We start from the raw sequence: 17,093 nt of genomic DNA on the forward strand, positions 1-17,093 counted from the left end.
TCTTTATTATTTTTTTTGGGGGGGGGGTAAAGTTTTATTTTTAAAGGTAACACACTGCTACATTTGCTGTCAAATACTGATGTATAATTCCTGTTAAAACACTTGGCATAAGTTAAAAAAAAGTAAGTTCTAAAAGACATCCCTCCCAAGTAAATCGGAAGATGTGGTAGATGTGTGAATCTGCACAAATAACCCAATTTATATACACATGCACGCTAAAAAGGAAACCTTTAGCATAAGAATTTAAGACTACAAATCCAGGGAGATTTCAACATATACTTTTTTTTTTATTAAATATGTAAAAAGATAAATGCAAGTCAAGTTATTCACATATTCAGAGACCAAAAACTATTCTACCATGCGACAGGAAGTGGATAATGTAAAATGAATGTGATACATCTGAATAAGACTTTTTCATCTATTGTGTCATTACTCATCTATATTTATAATTAACAATACATATGTTTACATTTCTTTCAGTTTACATTTAATATATAACAAAAGCTGTATGATGTACTATTTAGTAATTTGAATGCATATTAAACCTTAACGGAATAATGGAAATACTCACCAGGGAAGGGAGGAGTTCTTGTTTCCCTTCTGGATTTACTTCTCTCGGGCTAATAATGGGGTGTTTGTCCTTGTCTTCCTTTTTTTTCCTCTGCTTTTTTTGCTTAGAAAGTATACAGGCTTTCTCTTTGCCCCCTGCTTCAATCACTTCCCACCTGACAGGGGCAGTGGCCGCGCTGTAAGTAGCCTGCAGCTGGGCATGTGGAGGGCCGAGGATGCCGTCCGGCTTCCTGGGAGGGGGGCGGGAGGCAGACACCACGGACCACTTCTCGGCCCGGCATGAGGAACGCCATGACCCGAGGCCACAGGGGAAACGAGGCCCTGAACGCTAAGGTGAGAGAAAGATGAGGGGCCCGTCAGCAGCAAGAAAGAAGGGGCTGTGGCAGAGGAGTGGTGGTCTGCACAGAGGCTGGAGGTAGGGCAGAAAACGGCTGACACAGAGATTCAGGTCTTAAGATTCCCGAAGTGTCAATAATGTCACCTGGGACGCAGTGCCACAGAATATGTTTAAGATGGTGGCAGAAAGAGGAATCTATAGCTCTTTTCTAAATAAGTGAATAGTCTGTCCCAGAACTTTGGGAAGAATAAAGTGTGATGATTGGGAAGTTCTTTGTAGCATAAGATGGGTCAATATGTTTACAGCTGAGAAGGGGATCTGGGGAGGAATAGAGTGGTTCCAGCGTGCGTCACAGGCGAGGCTTATGCCAATCATACAGGATCAAGTGGACTCTGGAGAAGGCAAGTTCCTGACTCCCTGCCAGGGGTTCATGGGCTTCCAATGAGAGATGAGTTTTGGTAATAATCCGCTTAGCCCAGGGTATTACTGAGCTGTCCAGGGCAGGCAAAGAATTGCCCAGGAACCACGGAAGCATCAGCTGTATGAAATTATTTATTGTGCCTCTTTACAAGAGATATTTTTAAAAAAGAAAATCAGTGAGTACAATAGGCTCAGGAGGCCAACACACCAGTAAGCCTGGTGCTGCCTGGAGCACAAGCACTACCTGCAGGTGTGGGAGGATGTCACTGCCGAGAGCTGTAGAGAAAGGAGGTGCTGCTGTTGTGCAGAGGAAGCAGGTGAGAGAAGAAAGAAGAGCCAACCACCGTGTCTGTGCAGTGTGTCGTAATAACCTCAAAACACACAAGCCATCTTTTCCATTTATAACTCAATAAATACATCTCTGCTGCAAAAGATTTATTTTGAGAAGACTTCTTTTGGTGAAAAGTTTCAATGATAGGATTTAGAATTAGTCTTTGATCAATTAATAAAGAAATCTCAAAGCTTTAGGATACACAATTCTGAAATTTATTTTGGCTTTTCAGTTAAGCGAAAAGTGGGTTGGGCACACTTGTTTCTTGATTTTGTTGCACCTGCTAAGTCAAATAACAAGTGAAAGCAAATCTAAAGTTAGAAACCAAGTGCAATGAATGATTCAGGAAGGGATACCATCTGTCAAAGGAGGAGAAGAAGAGGCAAAGATTTTGAGAGAGACTAAGAAAATGTGCAAATCTTAGCTAAAAAAATAAGGAATGCTTTTAATTCATTAATGTCTCCTATCTTCATAACTGCCGCTGTTTGGCAAAGGTCAGTGACAAGAAGGGCCCTTATGTCAAAGAGGGGGGATTCCTTATTCCAGAAGGTATTGGGAGTCGCAGGTTTTTCCGTGCCGTCATTCCCATGTTAACACCAGATGGTAGAACCTTGATTCTCCCTTGGAATTACGCACCTATTGATTAGGAATTCACGTCCAGCATTCCAGAAAGTGGGCAGCATGATGCAGAACCCTGAAACACGGGGTTGCGTGCCCTTAAGCTACCCTTTAGCAGGATGCCCCTCAAGTGAATGACAGGATTTGGGCTGAAACCCACACAAGGAGGGAGACAGGGAGACGGGGAGAGACTGAGTCAGGAGGATCTGTCCCTACACCCAGACCCCCTCTGGACTGCAGATAAGTGATGACAGCATTTGGGGAGAATGGCTGCTCACCAAAGAGGACCCTGAGAAAGAAAAGAGCATGAGAACATGGGGCCGGGAGGGGGAAGTTGAGATGGTGTCTTCCTTCAGCGAATGTCTTTCAAAACTAAACATACTGCGTGGCTGTCAAACATGCTGATGTACGAACACTGCTGGGCCCTGGAGTCCTTGTTCTGAATCCATTTTTTCCCCCTTTAGTGTTGAGAGAGGGAGAAGCTGACCCTGTGTTCTTCCCCATGAAACAAATAACTGTATGGCTTTCAGAATCAACTGTTTCCCTTTGTTCCAATGCATCCTTTGACCAAATTTACGTTCAAGGGTTAGACTTGCAAACATCAAAGCACCACGAATGTGTGTGATATCTAGTGACACTGGGTTGAAAAATGCCAATATAAATACCATGTATCAAATGACCATTGTTTCACACCAAGAGCAAAAGGGGGTGGCAGTGGTGGGGTGGGGAGAGCTGTTCTGGGAAGAAACGAAGGAAAGAACAGAGCCGGTCTCAAGCAGCCGGGTGGTGAGGTTGAGGGTGTGTCCCTACGGTCTCGCGGGAGGCTCCCGCGCCGCCACCCGCCGTCTCGGCAAAGGAGGTGGGAGCCGAGCGCTGGGGCTGGCGCGTGCAACAGTGCGTTGGTGCGAACGGCAGATCGGAAACAACTGGTTGCTGCTGAGCTTGAGGCCACACATGTTCCAATTCTCCAGAAGAGAAGTTCCCCCACCAAACGGAAGTGTCAAGAGCTGCCGCGGCGGGTCAGTACTCTTCCTGCGGCTGGGGCGGCTGCCCGTGGGTCTGCTCCTCCGCCTCCGGCTCCTCCGGGGGGCCCTCCTGCCGGGCGGGGGGAGAGGTTCAGTGGAAACAACTCACTGCGGATGCGGCCCCCTGGCAGGGCTCGCTCACCGCCCTGTGATCAAGGGGGCAGAGGGCCCGGGGCGTGGCACGGCTCCTCTGGCAAATCACTCCAGCCCCTGCAGCCACTGCTCCCACCTTAGCATTTGTTCTTAGCACGAACCATTCTAGACAGCACAGTCCTCAGGCCTGAAGCACCCAACTGCCATTCTGTTTTGGAGGGAAACCCTCATAGAACACTTATACTTTTCCACCCTCAACCAAACACAGTACCTCAAGGTCATCACGATAAACATGAATTAATCTGCTGTGACAAAAAAGCAGTGTCCCTGGGCCTCTGTGGTATGTCAAGTGCATGACTGCCCTCCTCCCGCCTGCCCCAGCAGCCCCTTTCCCATAGACGTCAGATAAGCAAGGATGTTAGAGTGGGTGAAGGAGGCGCTCAGGACCAAGTTTTGAGCACTGCTCTGGGGAGGGGGCCTCTCCCAACGGGAAGTTCATGAGCTTCCCCCAAGGACTTTGGGACATCTGTTTAGGGTGCTTAGACCTTTTGTTTTTGCCTGCTTTCTGGTTACTGAACAATGAACCAGATAGGAGAGGCATTCCTTGCCTTGGCTCCAAATGCCACATTTCTCCATTTTCCAAACCCAGCGAGGTACACCACCAACTCCGGGGAATGTCAACCGTAGTCAACTATAACCACAAATTTTTCAATGCTTTCACCTCGCAGAGAATAAATTATGCTTTATGACCCAAGTAGTGGGGCAGTGCTAATCCAACAGCAGCTGACTGGTGGCGAACCCTCTCCCCGGAAGTGGCCAAATGCTTTTGAGATCCAATAAGCAGTATTCACAAGAGATGGCACTAGGGAAAAGTCATCAGCCTCCCTCAGTGAGCACTGACCCCTTGTCTGGGGGAAAAGGAGGAAATGAGACTGCGTCTAATAGGAATAGTGGAGTGAGAACTTTCAGTGGTCTGTTCTGTCTTTTGCTCCCCTAAATTATGAAAATGCCACTCCTCCCTGAAGCCTCCCCCACTGCCCCTGCCCCTGGATTAGTTGCTCCTCTCAGCTTCTCTCATCCTTGGTTTACACTTCTGTTAGGTGGCACTGCAGCCCTGTGGGTTTCCCATGCATCTACCTCTCCAATGGGCCAAGACCATCAGGGCTTGGGCTTTTTTTGTTTGTTTGTTTCCCATCTTCCTAACTTTTTTAATGCTAGGGTGGTATCTTCCAAATTGTAACACTCAAACTTTAGTGGGTCCAAAGCATGTTTCTGTGCATATTAGGCTGCTTAAGGGAAAATCTCAGAGTGAAGGTCTGCTTTACGTTTTATAGACAAATCTCATCTTCTTATGCCACAACTGGAAATTAACTGTGGGATAGTGGAGACCCAGGTTCAAGGAATTGTTGAGCAGCTAAAAGGTTGAGGGACCAGGAACACACTCAAGGAAGCCCCTGCTCCTTTCTGTATGTGCTCAGCACAGGGGTGGGTTCCATGCCCTTGTCCAGTGCTCTGTGCTCTCCACGAGCCGAAACCCCATTCTTCAGACACCACCAGTGATGCAATGCATCTGCTGAAACTGCAGACCCCAGGCCACCCATTTTGGGCAATACTGGCTTTAGAGAACAAACTTCCCAAATTACTGAAGGACTGCTAATGCTGGGAACACAATCTGAAAGTCTGGCAGACTGTGTCTGTAATTCCGAGGAGGATATGCTACATACATCCTGACTGCAAGCTCTCAACCCACACAATGCTATTGCAGGCTCACAGGAAAAGACTATCTTTTGCTCATGCCCCATACAAAAATAAAGGATGTAAAGGCATATGTAAGTAGGAGGCCTGGCAAAACGTATGGCAAACTGGCCCCAATGCACTGAGTGCCATCTACTTAATTAATTCACATATTTGCATATTAACCCATCACATCTCTCTAAATGTTTAGCTGGGAATGAATGCTCACAGGTATAATTCCTTATTCTTATCATTAGAATGAGAAGCAAGTTGGAAGAAAATATTGAAGAAGGCTCTCGGCTAGGGAGGAAAAAGGGGACAAAGGAGAGGTCTCCCTTCTTTACAGTCTGCGGGCGGGCCTTCAGTCGCCTCATCGCCCCCACTCAAGTGAGCTGAGGTTCCCTGAGCTGTCCCTCCCCTCTCCTCTCTGTTTTGTCCCTGCTGTTTCCTGAGCCTGAAAAATACCCTCCCTGTCTTAGCTCCATAACTGCCAAAATTCCTGGTCATTCTTCAACACTCAATGCAAATGTCATCTTCTCTGGGAAATCTTTGCTTGTCCCTCCAGGCTGTCTTTATGTGCTCCCCCACAAGTTTATTTATGTCTCTATTATCACATTTATCAGAATCTGACACATTCTAGTCAGCTGGAACCCCGTCTGTCTCCTTTCTATATACCCAGTGTCCAATGGCAGAAACACAGGCTGTAAAGGAGAAGGAAAATCTTTAGGTCATTTGAGCTTTCATGACAGTGTCTCAGAAAGTGAACAACTGTTTACATAATCAGGTGCACCTCAGCTGATCGGAATCAAGGGAGCAGCTACCCAATGAATAAGTCCATACACCCGAGGCCCCAAGTTAACTATAATGAGAATGAAGGGAAAGGCATGGGATAGCTGGTTGGTGATCTGCTCCGGACACTTCCACTAGGTTTCCCCAACTGGGAACTGAGCTACCTCTGTTTAATTCCACTATTCAGAATCCACATTGGATTTCTACATCTTCCAAACATACGCTATCCTAATGACTATGAGAATCAGAGGCCATCTGTCACCAGATAAAGACTTAGGGGGAAAAGATCCCCTCCAGCAAATACCTCCACCTGAAATGTGGAGGCAGCGCTCACCTATGTTTAAGAGAAGAGCATGTACTAGAATTTGCCCTTCAGGTAACAGGCATGTTAGTGTAGCACCGCTCCTATCTTCAGGAGGGCTCTGGGAAAGGCAGAAGGACCAGACATCTCTGTCGTCTGTCTGTATCCATAGTCATATCAAAGGCAGCATGAGCAGTCTGGGCATTTCTTCCTAGACACCAGGCACACTGTACAGGCACATGGCTGCAAACAACAGAGTGTGGGGATGGCCTGAAAACAGGGTACAGGGTCAAGATCAAGCACCATGGGGCAAAGGGGGCCTTCCTTTTGTGGGTGGGTGCAGCGATGTACCAAGCACCAAGCAGATGTTTTGAAAAGTGATATTTTCCCAGACCATGAGACACAAGGAAAGGTGGGCAAGGGCTGAAGCTTTCTTAAGGCTTACTCCTCCAATGGTAGAGGCTGGCTGTGTTTCTGGGCGGTCACCACAGAAACAGGATTCATTATCCTTAGGGAGAAAGGCAAATGTTTGAAGGCAATACCGTGTCTAGGATGGCTCCCTGCACCTTTCTAGGTGGGGAAGCAGAAAGGAGAGCAGGCTATTTGCTTCTGAGCCTCTCTGCTTCCACCTTGTAGGAACTGAAGTGGGTGCGTGCCGTGTTTGGGAAGCCCCAGCACGGGGTCCAGGTACATGGCAAACACTCTTCCCCCTTCTTCCTACATAGTAACCAAGGTTTAAAAATTAAGGCTTGCTGCATTTTAAACAAGGACACCTGGCATATCCTAGATCAAAAGGCTTATATCAGTATAGACACTCAGACACTGAGCTGCAGCAAAATATATCCTGGAACGAGAAAAGTTAAGCCAGCCACTCAGAAAATCTTGCTCTGGTAACCCACACATGTAGTTTGTGTGAAGTCCATTTTCTCTTCCAGGTTTCAATTGCCTGGTTACTGCCTCTAAGTAATTCTCTTCTTGGATACTCCTTGGCATACACTGAAATGGTGATGCCACCATCTCCATCTCTTCTCTCTAGAGCACTTCTATTTCTATGTGATGACAGCTACCCAGTGCCAGAGAGAACAAAGGTGGGGTTAGAAAAGCTACCAACTAGCCAGAGGAAAATGGAGTTTTTCTGTGGGTGCCGACTTAAACAGATGAATGCCCAGAGAAAGGGGCCAAGACAACATTTTTGAAGGTATAAACTAACAAAATGAGATAAGGGGGGTATTTTATTTGGAGAAAATTCAAGTAGAAATTTGACTACTTAACTTCTTCACATAATTCATTCTGAACAATACTGTCTCTCTTGCAGTTGATTCCAATGGATCCCACCTTTTTTTCTCCCTGCCCTTTGGCACCCAATAGGCTACAGGTGATATAATCTTTGGACTCTGAGTTAGATAAATATGGGTTCAAATCCTAGTGCTGGAGTTTACTGACAGTGGGTTGTTGGATAAGTGATTTTATCTATAAACTGGAGTGTTCTCACCTCCTAAGGATGTGGCTAAGATGACAGATGAGATAATGTACAAAGAACATAAATATATTATCTAGCACATTCTGAACATTCAATACATGTTAGCTTTGGTACTGGAAGGATCTCCGATGAAAAGGCTGCTCAGGCTTGGAGAGGGGAGAGCATTAACTTGGGATTCAGATACCAGTGTCCAATGCAAATTATGCTGCTTACTCACTTGGGAAAGTTATTTAACCATTGCATGGCCTTAATTTCCCTCATCAGTAAAGTGGAATATCAATATCTACCTAATAAATTAATATACCCAAAGCCCTTGGTACAGTACCCCTCCCCTCCATCCCAAGCATTTGAGGGAAGTTCTGCTGAACCTATTATTCAATCTTAATGACAGATAATGCTTTAAAGGATTACTACTTATAATAGGTAATATGGATAAAAAGGTGTTTACATTTTAATTGTCTATACACTGCAAGAACGACTAAATCCAGACTGCAACATGTGGGGGTACTGCGGGGGGAGGGAGTGGAGGGCTCTGAGAGGGGGGGTATGAAAAGCAAAGCAGAAGTTCAGAAAGTATCTAAGCAGATCCCTGCTAAAATCACACCAAGGAGGCAAGAGCTCTGGCCTGAGGCTGCCCTGCCTATGGTCAGCCAGGAATTTCAGGGGCCCACCCCAACTTGTACTCCTACCAAGGACTCCTCTTTGGGACAAGGTCTAGTTCAAGGTTAGAACTGGAAGGTGTTCCCTTCTTGCTGGAAATGCAGGTCTGGGAAGCAGATCCAGCCCCACAGGCTGGCCTTACTCCCCATGGCAGCTGTCGTCAAGGACAGGCAGCAGCACCGTCCACTCACTCACAGTGCTCCTGAGACCTCATCTGATGTATCCTCAAACAAGCTTGTGGAGAGAATAATAACTGTAATTCACCTAGAGCCCAGCAGCTCACACAGCACTTTTCACATACATAACTTTATGTGCATGCCACTTTTGGTGTTTGCAGACATACTATAAATCATCTGTTTCTTCCATCAGATCTGAAAATGCTGGAAATCCTATTCTGTGAGGCCACCACTGCCTCTGGGACCTGAACAGGTCGTTCCCAGGACTTCAAAATCTGCATTCAGAGATGATAATCAAGTTCTGTTTTGTGATGGCAATGAGTAACCAAGACAACCAGCTCTGAAATACAGACAGTGGGGACTGTGGGGATAGGAAAAGCATCTAGATCATCTCTTTTAACCACACTCTGATCGTTCATGAAGAATAAAGGATTCTTACACAAATTCTTACTGCCTGTTTACTCAGAGAGCTGAAAATCACTGGGGACTTGGCTGCATACGCCTATTTTTCTCAAAGATTCCCCTTCTTACATCTATCCATCTCTTCCCAGATTAATTCACAGATGCATGTCATAGGGACATGGTTAAAGGGTCAAGATGATAATGATTTTTCTTCCTTTGGAAATATCAAATGTCCTGGCTGAGTTTGAATTCTCACTGAGGTCCCAGAGCAGTATTCTGAGGCATGTCCATCCCCTGCCCTTTGACCAGGAGCCCTTTAGGGATGCAGCAATCAAGACCCCTGACACTTACGTGTTCTTCTGAGGCATAGAGAACTTCCATTAGTCGCTGCACGAGGTCATCATTTTCCTGCCCGTGTTCTTGACAGAGGAGCTCGATTTCTCTCAATTTCCCGAAGTAGAAATCCCTTTCCTTTTCCACTCCTTCAAGGGCAAGTTTTAATGAATGTACCTGCAAGGAGTGAGGGTGGGGGAAAGAAACCCCCAAATAGAGTATAAGAGATCAGGGACCCAACATGCCTGTGGCTGAAGCCACAAAGCATGAGCAGAGAGGCACCCAAGGCCACTGACGGGCAAGACAGAGCACAAGACAGCAGGACTGCTGCTTGGAGCTTGTGACTGGGCCAAAATGTGCAACCTCACTAACATGGCAGCCAAGCCCTTCAGTCAACCAGGAGCTTATTAACCAGTGCAGAGGGCTCCACCCATGCTCTGCATGAGCTTTCTCTCCTGCTGATATGGGCCACCACACATCTTTCTCGTAACTTTTCACAATCTGCAGGGAGGGGAGACGAGAAAAAGGAAGGAGGGAGAAGTGAAAGAGCAAGGCTGCAACTGTGGTGACTGGACATTTGCCTTGAAGACCCTCCTTTCCTCAAATCACTTTCATTAAGTGCCACCCTTTGTTTTGGACCCCTTGACAAATAACACTGAGCCAAACTAGACAAATGCTCCCTACTGAGAAATTGGGTCTTGGCAAGACAAGAAAAACTAGGTGAGAATGGGTGCCTGGCTGAGCAGACCTGTCTCAATTTCTCTAGTTCTGGCTTTGAGTGTGTCGCTGGAAGGGTGGAAAGATATGGAGATGCCATTTTCTCCCTCCAAAAGGTCCTTGTTCCCTTTTGCCCACTTGAAGCAGGCTCAAGGACCTTCCAGGGCTGTATGGCTTCTTACACTGGTGACAGACTGCACAGGAGAAGGGAAGGAGGCAACAAGGGGTGAGTACACCCTGACAGGGCTGTTGCTGGGGGCTGGAGAAACCCTGAAGGGGTATAAATGGAGCCAGGTTTAGTCTCAGGTTTCCACACTGCAGCCCCATCACTGGCCTCAGAGAACTGCCTCTCCCCATTCCCTAATTTTTTGACCTCCTATTTATACTGATGAAGAGAATACTCTCTAGGAGGGAAATTAAATTTTCTCGGCTCTCTTTAAATGAAATCTCTTTCAGTATTTTAACAATCACTCAACAGAATTTCCAAAAATTACAATTGGATGCAAAATTTTCTCCTCTCTTTCTAGTAATTCTAGGCTATTTATCTGTCTGGAATTACAGATCATTCAAACATTTACTGAGTGCACATACTGAGCCCATCCCCTTCTGGCTCACCTGGCAAATCTCTAATTCATCCTGTAAGATTAGGGGATCCGGCCTTCCAGTGGAAACCCCATGATGCCCCTTACATGGCGGCCCCCTAAGCTATGTGCCCACAGCACTCTTGCCACCTCCGTGATGGTGGTTTTCATTTGTATGGAGTTACTTATGTGTCCGCATGTCTATCTTCTCCACTAGACAGTAACAGCGTGAGTGCACAGCCAGGTTTGGCACACAGCAGCAGCAAAATAAAATGTTAAATGAAGGTATGATTCCTCCTTGACTAAATCCTGCCCCTGCCCCCACTTTTCTACTCAGGTCCCTCATGTCCTGGAACTGTTTTGTGACAAGGGCAGAGAGAAGACAGACCTCTCCTTGGAAGCAAACATCCTTAGAAATTCTCCCTAGAAGCAAAAGCCAAACCCTCTTTCAAAAACAAGCGGAAAGAGCTTTGCAACTGATTTCTGTGGACACAATTTCAGTTGGCTTCTTATAGTCAGATGTTTATTTTCCAGGGCACATTAAACTATCAATAGGGTAAGAGTCACTTCCATTATTCCTGTGACCAATTTATTTCCAGAGTGAGGCTGATTCGTTTTAACAGTGACAGCTTCCAGGAACTTTTCAGCATGTGTCTATACATATATGTGTGTGTGTATGAGATATATATATATATCTCATACACACACACATATATATATATATCTGGGTGTTCTACATAACTGATGGACTTAGCCAAGGGCTTATTCACTGCTATATATATTTTTTGTGGGATTTATCACCAGCTGATATATTTATATTTGTTTACTGTTTTCCCTCAAAACACTGTGAGGGCAGAAATTTTCTATTCACTGCTGTGCTTGACACATAGCTGGTGTATTAGTTAGATCCAGTTGTCAACTGGGCCAGGTGAGCATACCTAGTCTTGTTGCTGCGGACATAAGCCAATGGTACGTGAAACTCATCTGTTGCTAATTACATCTGCAGTCGGCTAGGAGGCGTGTCTGCTGCAATGAGTGACTGGTTTGACTTAATTGGCTGGTGCTTAAATGAGAGAACGCAATGTAGCATAGCCTAGCAGCTCGGCATTCCTCATCTCAGCACTTGCAGCTCAGCCCAGGCCTTTGGAGATGCAGAAAGAAGTCACCCCGGGGAAAGTTGTTGGAACCCAGGGGCCTGGAGAGAAGACCGGCAGAGACCATCTTGTGCCTTCCACGTAAGAAAGAACCTCAGTGGAAAGTTAGCTGCCTTTCCTCTGAAGAACCAACAAAATAAATCCCCTTTTATTAAAAGCCAATCCATCTCTGATGTGTTGTATTCCGGCAGCTAGCAAACTAGAACAGCTGGTTAACTAGTTAGTTAACTAATTCTGTTGTGCAGTGATCATGCTAAACTTAATAAAAGCATCCTGGCATAAGCAGTCTGTTAAATGTCATAAGCCCAGTGGACAAGCACCTGTACTGCTGGAGAGGTAACTGGTTACCAGAACCTAGAGACATGTGCTGAGCTGCAACTATTAGGAACACTGTAGGCTAGTTTAATGGCGTTTCAATATGCTTGCAGGAGACCAGATTTTCTCCAGCATCCCTGGAGGAGTTAGTTAACCTCTCAGTGTTAAGGCATAGAGTAAGAATAAGTGTTTACACTGTGACAATCAGAAGAGTCTCTCTATAAGGGATATTATGTCATGTAATAACATTGCTTCCAGAGAGTGGTCAATTCCCCCATCAGCCCATGGGGTCTGGTGGTGGACAGAAAATTCTCTAAAAGGAAAGTGACTGCTGCCTCTTGTCTGCTTTGGTCTATGAAGATTCTCTGGGTACAAGGGGTCGTTCTCACCCCTTTGCTTGCCAGCCCTGTTTTCATTCACCTATCCAAGTGACCCAAAGATTTCAAGAAAACCAAAGACTATGTTGATAAACCATTTTTGCAAAGCAATGAAGGGGGGGAGGCAGTTAGATAATTTTTAGCTCTTATTTCTGTTAATACTATAGCTTGGCATTTCTAAAAATGGAAGAGAGCCTCCTAAATTCCAGGAAAAAGAAAATTCCCTTTATTCTAGAAATCTTTTCCTGCTTTAATACACTCCAACCTTGCTAGGCTTGGCCAAAGAATCCAATTCAAGTCTTGCACTGGTGTGGCAGGAGATTCGTGGCTACCTCTTTTTATGGTGTTTATGGTGTGCTACCCCTTTTAGCTGTCCCCTACTAGCCAAATTGTGTCTATTGGATACATCAATCCAAGACAGCCAGGTTTGTCTGCCTTCCAAGAGTGCTTTGGTTGGCATAATGAGAAAACAGCTGAGGCTTTTGGAGAAACAGAAAACCAAAGTAGGGTTTTGGTTGTATTCCAGATGCATAAGGTAACAGATGCTCAGCTATAAACATTCCCTAGTAAAAAGCCAACAGTAACTAACTTATATGACGAAAGAACAACTGGCAAACATAATTCCATTTTCAGAGTCCCACTCACAAAGAACAATTCTACCATAGTTCCTTACAAGTTATGGCAAAAGCCTAAGCAAGACAGGGAGTACTGGAGATGGAACCTTGAGAAAAGTCAAGGGGAAGGGATGAGGATGGGAAGTTCTCTTCTCACAATCGTCCCCACTCCTCTTGGTGTGTCCACACACTACAGGTCCTGCCAGGCTTTGCAGGCCAAGCCATGAGCCCCAGTCTTGGCCTGAGCTCACCAACACCCACCCCCATCCCACCAGCGGCCCTTAGCACAGCAGTGACTCCACAGCACTGTGTTTGCTAGCCTGTGTCCAGAAACAGTCCCTAATTATCCTATTTATGTCTTTTTTCTCCTGTCTTTTGATACATTTCTACCATTAGAACTGTGTGGTACCATGGTAGATTTATAATATTTCATGGGAGATTATTTGAATAAAGGCATGAGGCTAAGTGAAAATTCTTAAAGTTTATGGCACATGTCACTTTCTCTGTTACTACTTGAATTCACTCTTTATTCTGGGCCTTTTTTGCTCCACCTCTCCTTGTCCTAGTGTTCTCAGCCGTCTGCGCGGTTATCCATCAGCTTCAGGGAGGCATCCTTCCAGACTTCACAGACAGAAAATGGAGGGAGCAATAACGGATAACCAAGGAAATGGAGATGCAGTAAGTGCTCAGTTAACATTTGTTGCATGAATGACTCATAATTCAAGGTGTATAAGAACCTCCCTCTGAGGGACAGAGAGGGGGACAGGCACACTCTTAGTTGACATGAATGCTTCAGGGGCAGAAGGGACTACACGAGGCCTTTTGAAAGTAATGACAAAATGATTACAAGAAGGAAGACCACTGAACGCTCCTCTCTCTTTTCTGACTCTGTCCCTCTGGGGTGACATTTTACATGGTAATATGGTTTAGTTGAGGCATTTTAAAGGCCCAGTCCCCTGGGGGTGTTTGGGGCTCTGTGCATGATTTGGACAGCTAACTGGAGATCAGAGCCAGCCCCAAAGGAGGGGAAGAGGGGCCGCCTGGTTAGGCTGTAAGGGGCAGAGGGGCAGGAAGGACTCTGAGGTTTCCGTGTGGTTATGATTTGGGTTGGAGGGTTGGAAACTGGAGTGTGGTAGAGGGGAAAGCCAGAGAGAAAGGGAAGGAGAGGAGTCATGAAGAAACATGGCATAATAAAGATATCAAAAAGATTTGAGTTCCTAAGGAGAGAAGGGCTATATACTCAGAGAATTAAAGACTCACTACACTTGACTGCCCTGATTTGCTTGAGCCTTCCGCACGTGGCCTGAGGCTCATACAGTGTCCTCACTGTCTTGTCTCCGAGATGGATTTATTACTGGAAACTCTTGATGGACTGAAACTGAGAATCAGCAGGTAATTAGATCACTCAACAGTTTCTAAATCAAAGTTCTACCCACTAGATGACTTAAGGCTTTACCTTTTTCATTAAAGTGATCAGAATGGAAAAGAAACGCCTTAGTTAAGCAACTGCTTGCTTTTAAAATAGATTCTTGATGGCAAATATACAATTATCTCAAAAGTTGTTTCCAGACTTGCTGGCTCATCAAGAATAAGATTAATCACCTGGAACGGCCTAGTGAGTGGCTGGGAAAGAGCCTGAGGACTGAGCAGACTTTTCAAAGTGGAAGAGGCAGCCAGGATTAGAGACTCCTCACACAGGGTGGGGTTCGGTGGATTTGCAGTGGGCCCTACTCTACCAATTGTTTTATTACTTTTAAACTATGTACAATCCTTAGCTATTGTCATTTAGAAAGCATACCTCAGCTTTTATTTTTGAAAATTTCAAAGACATAAGAGCTAGGTTTACTATATCATGAGGAATATTAGACAAGAAGGAATGATCTACTTAAAATGCAATGGTACCTTTCTGATCCTCCCAAGATTGGGTTCAATGCCCCCATAGCACCAAATTTTCCATTTTGTGGGAAGTGTCAGTTTTTTGTTTTCACTTAAATAACAGCCTATTGTGTACAACTGCTGACCGGAAGTTCTAAGAGGGAAGGGAAGGTGTCTACCCTGCTTACCATTATTCTCCTAGCATCACACACGGGGGTCTGGCACACAGAACAGGCTTCACAAACAGATACTGAAAGGAGGGAGGGAGAGAGGGAGAGGCAAGGAGAAGGAAGGGAGACTAACTCCTCTGTGGTTTCTCAAACTATCCAGACTGACCAGAAGTGGGCATGATGGGCAGTGGTCCAGTCTGGGGCTGATGTTGGCCACTGAGATGTAGGGAAAGGGGAGGCTGGCCTGAAAACCTGCATCTCCCCAGGGCTGAGCCACCTGTCGTCCTCTCTTAGTGTATACAGCTTTGCAATTTCTGACTATCATCTTCTGTTCACAACAGGCTACTTATTTTATCTGCTCGAACAATTGCTTTCCTTCTTATTGGCTGGAAACTGCTGATTCTGTCTTATTTTCGCCCTCTTCTCCCAGGCTACAAGGTCTGGCCCCTCACTCCTTATGGAGGCCGCTGCGCCCAGACACAGGGCCAGGGATGATGAGTTACCTGTTCGTTAAGCTGTATGACCTGTGTTTCTAAGTCTTTATCCGATCTGGACGCTGAGCCGCTGGATGAAGCCCTTTTGGCTGATGAGGGACGGGAAGGTGTGGATCCTGGTTTAGATGCCGGACTCGATTTAGCTGCACCTGAAGGCAATCAGAATGAGTAATAAATACTGGCAACATGGAAAATGCTTTTTAAGATATGCAGCAAATATACGATCTAAAAGGAGTTTACTGAAAAGTGTAAGAGGTACCCCAGTGAGCCTGCCCGTACCAGCAGCAGCACATATACTTAGATCAAGGCCATGCAAATGGTTAATGTTGTCTTGGGCAACTTACTAACTTTTCTGAGCCCTGCTTTTTTCCCCAGTGAACATAAGGTTAACACACTTGTCCCTTCTCCCTCCAGAAGGATAAGACTAACCAGATATAAAGGGATTTTTAAGTTTTTTAAGAGAAAAGATTCTTAGATAAATTCAAACCTTATTATAATTGGAATTATTAACAAATAAGAAAAAAAAGACCTTATAACAGATTAATACCTTATAAGAAATATCAATACAAATGCATGCTTTTCTCTTCCTAAATATATTTCTTAGCTTTGGCCACTGAAAGCGCCTAGGAACAAAAGCATCTTAATAACAATGAACACTCCTGGTGCCCAAATCCTAATTTCTAAGTGCTCTTCTGCACTAAAATGGCTTCTTGAGAAACTGCTGATGCCAAGGTTGGGGTAGGGGAAGTACAGATGAGCTGGGGACACCCTAGTAGTGACAAAAAGCAAGGACAGGCTCAAGGATCAATGTCAAAAGGATATAGGGCCTGGCTTGAAGGGGTGCTCAACTAGCCAAATATGGGACAATTTGCATATCAAAAAGATTAATGACTGAAACAAATTATAATGCATTGAATTAAAACATCCATACACCCATAATCATAATGATATTAAGACATACACACAATATGAAGCCTTTTTTTTTTTTTTACAGAACACTGACAGCTAATAGATGTGGAAGAAATGTCAGAACCAGAAAAATCATAATTTTGCAATACCCATAAGTAATAACCTTTTCAGGAAAGGATCACTGATGGATGCTCAAATATTAAGGGAGAGGTGGTTGCATAATAAGACATCCACACATGTGAAGGTATAACCCTATAAATTACTTATCATAAAAGGAAAAAAGCACCTTTACAATGGGGAGACCCAGGGGTCAGTATCTTAACCAAGTGATCCAACTTAGCATTGCTAATAGTGATAACATTAAAAACCAAAACAACAGAGCACTGATTTCAGTTAAAACCTTCCAATGCAATCTCCCTCTCTAGAACACTGAATGGACACAGGAAGTAGCCTTCCTTGCAGCCAAAACAGATGCCAGAAGTCAGCGAAGCTTGTGCACATCAAGGAGTAAGGAATTCAGGTCACTACTAAATGAACAAATGTTGAAATAAATACTTGAGCAAATAAATAAAACTCGGTTATATGGTTTCCAATTTTTGTTTATCGGAAGCATATCAA

The 17,093-nt window shown here is 45.0% G+C and overlaps 1 protein-coding gene and 1 long non-coding RNA gene across 4 annotated transcripts in view; one reads left to right on the forward strand and one right to left on the reverse strand.

Moving 5' to 3' along the window:
• Positions 1 to 262: 262 nt before the first annotated feature.
• Positions 263 to 17,093, reverse strand: part of MAPRE2 (microtubule associated protein RP/EB family member 2) — a 149,953-nt gene continuing 133,122 nt past the window's right edge. For all 3 annotated transcript variants that reach the window (XM_077135640.1, XM_077135642.1, XM_077135641.1), the window contains 3 exons: positions 15,576 to 15,715; positions 9,288 to 9,446; positions 263 to 3,371 (listed from right to left, as the gene is read on the reverse strand). In XM_077135640.1, the coding sequence (XP_076991755.1) occupies positions 3,297 to 3,371; positions 9,288 to 9,446; positions 15,576 to 15,715 (374 nt within the window). In that variant the 3' untranslated portion in view covers positions 263 to 3,296. The remainder of the gene's footprint in view (positions 3,372 to 9,287; positions 9,447 to 15,575; positions 15,716 to 17,093) is intronic.
• On the forward strand, positions 3,104 to 15,947 carry LOC143662170 (uncharacterized). The gene is made up of 4 exons (XR_013165192.1): positions 3,104 to 3,295; positions 8,728 to 10,212; positions 13,594 to 13,705; positions 15,503 to 15,947. It is a non-coding gene; the product is annotated as an uncharacterized LOC143662170 (long non-coding RNA).

Source organism: Tamandua tetradactyla, chromosome 18 (assembly GCF_023851605.1).
Source record: "Tamandua tetradactyla isolate mTamTet1 chromosome 18, mTamTet1.pri, whole genome shotgun sequence".
NCBI lineage: Eukaryota > Metazoa > Chordata > Mammalia > Pilosa > Myrmecophagidae > Tamandua > Tamandua tetradactyla.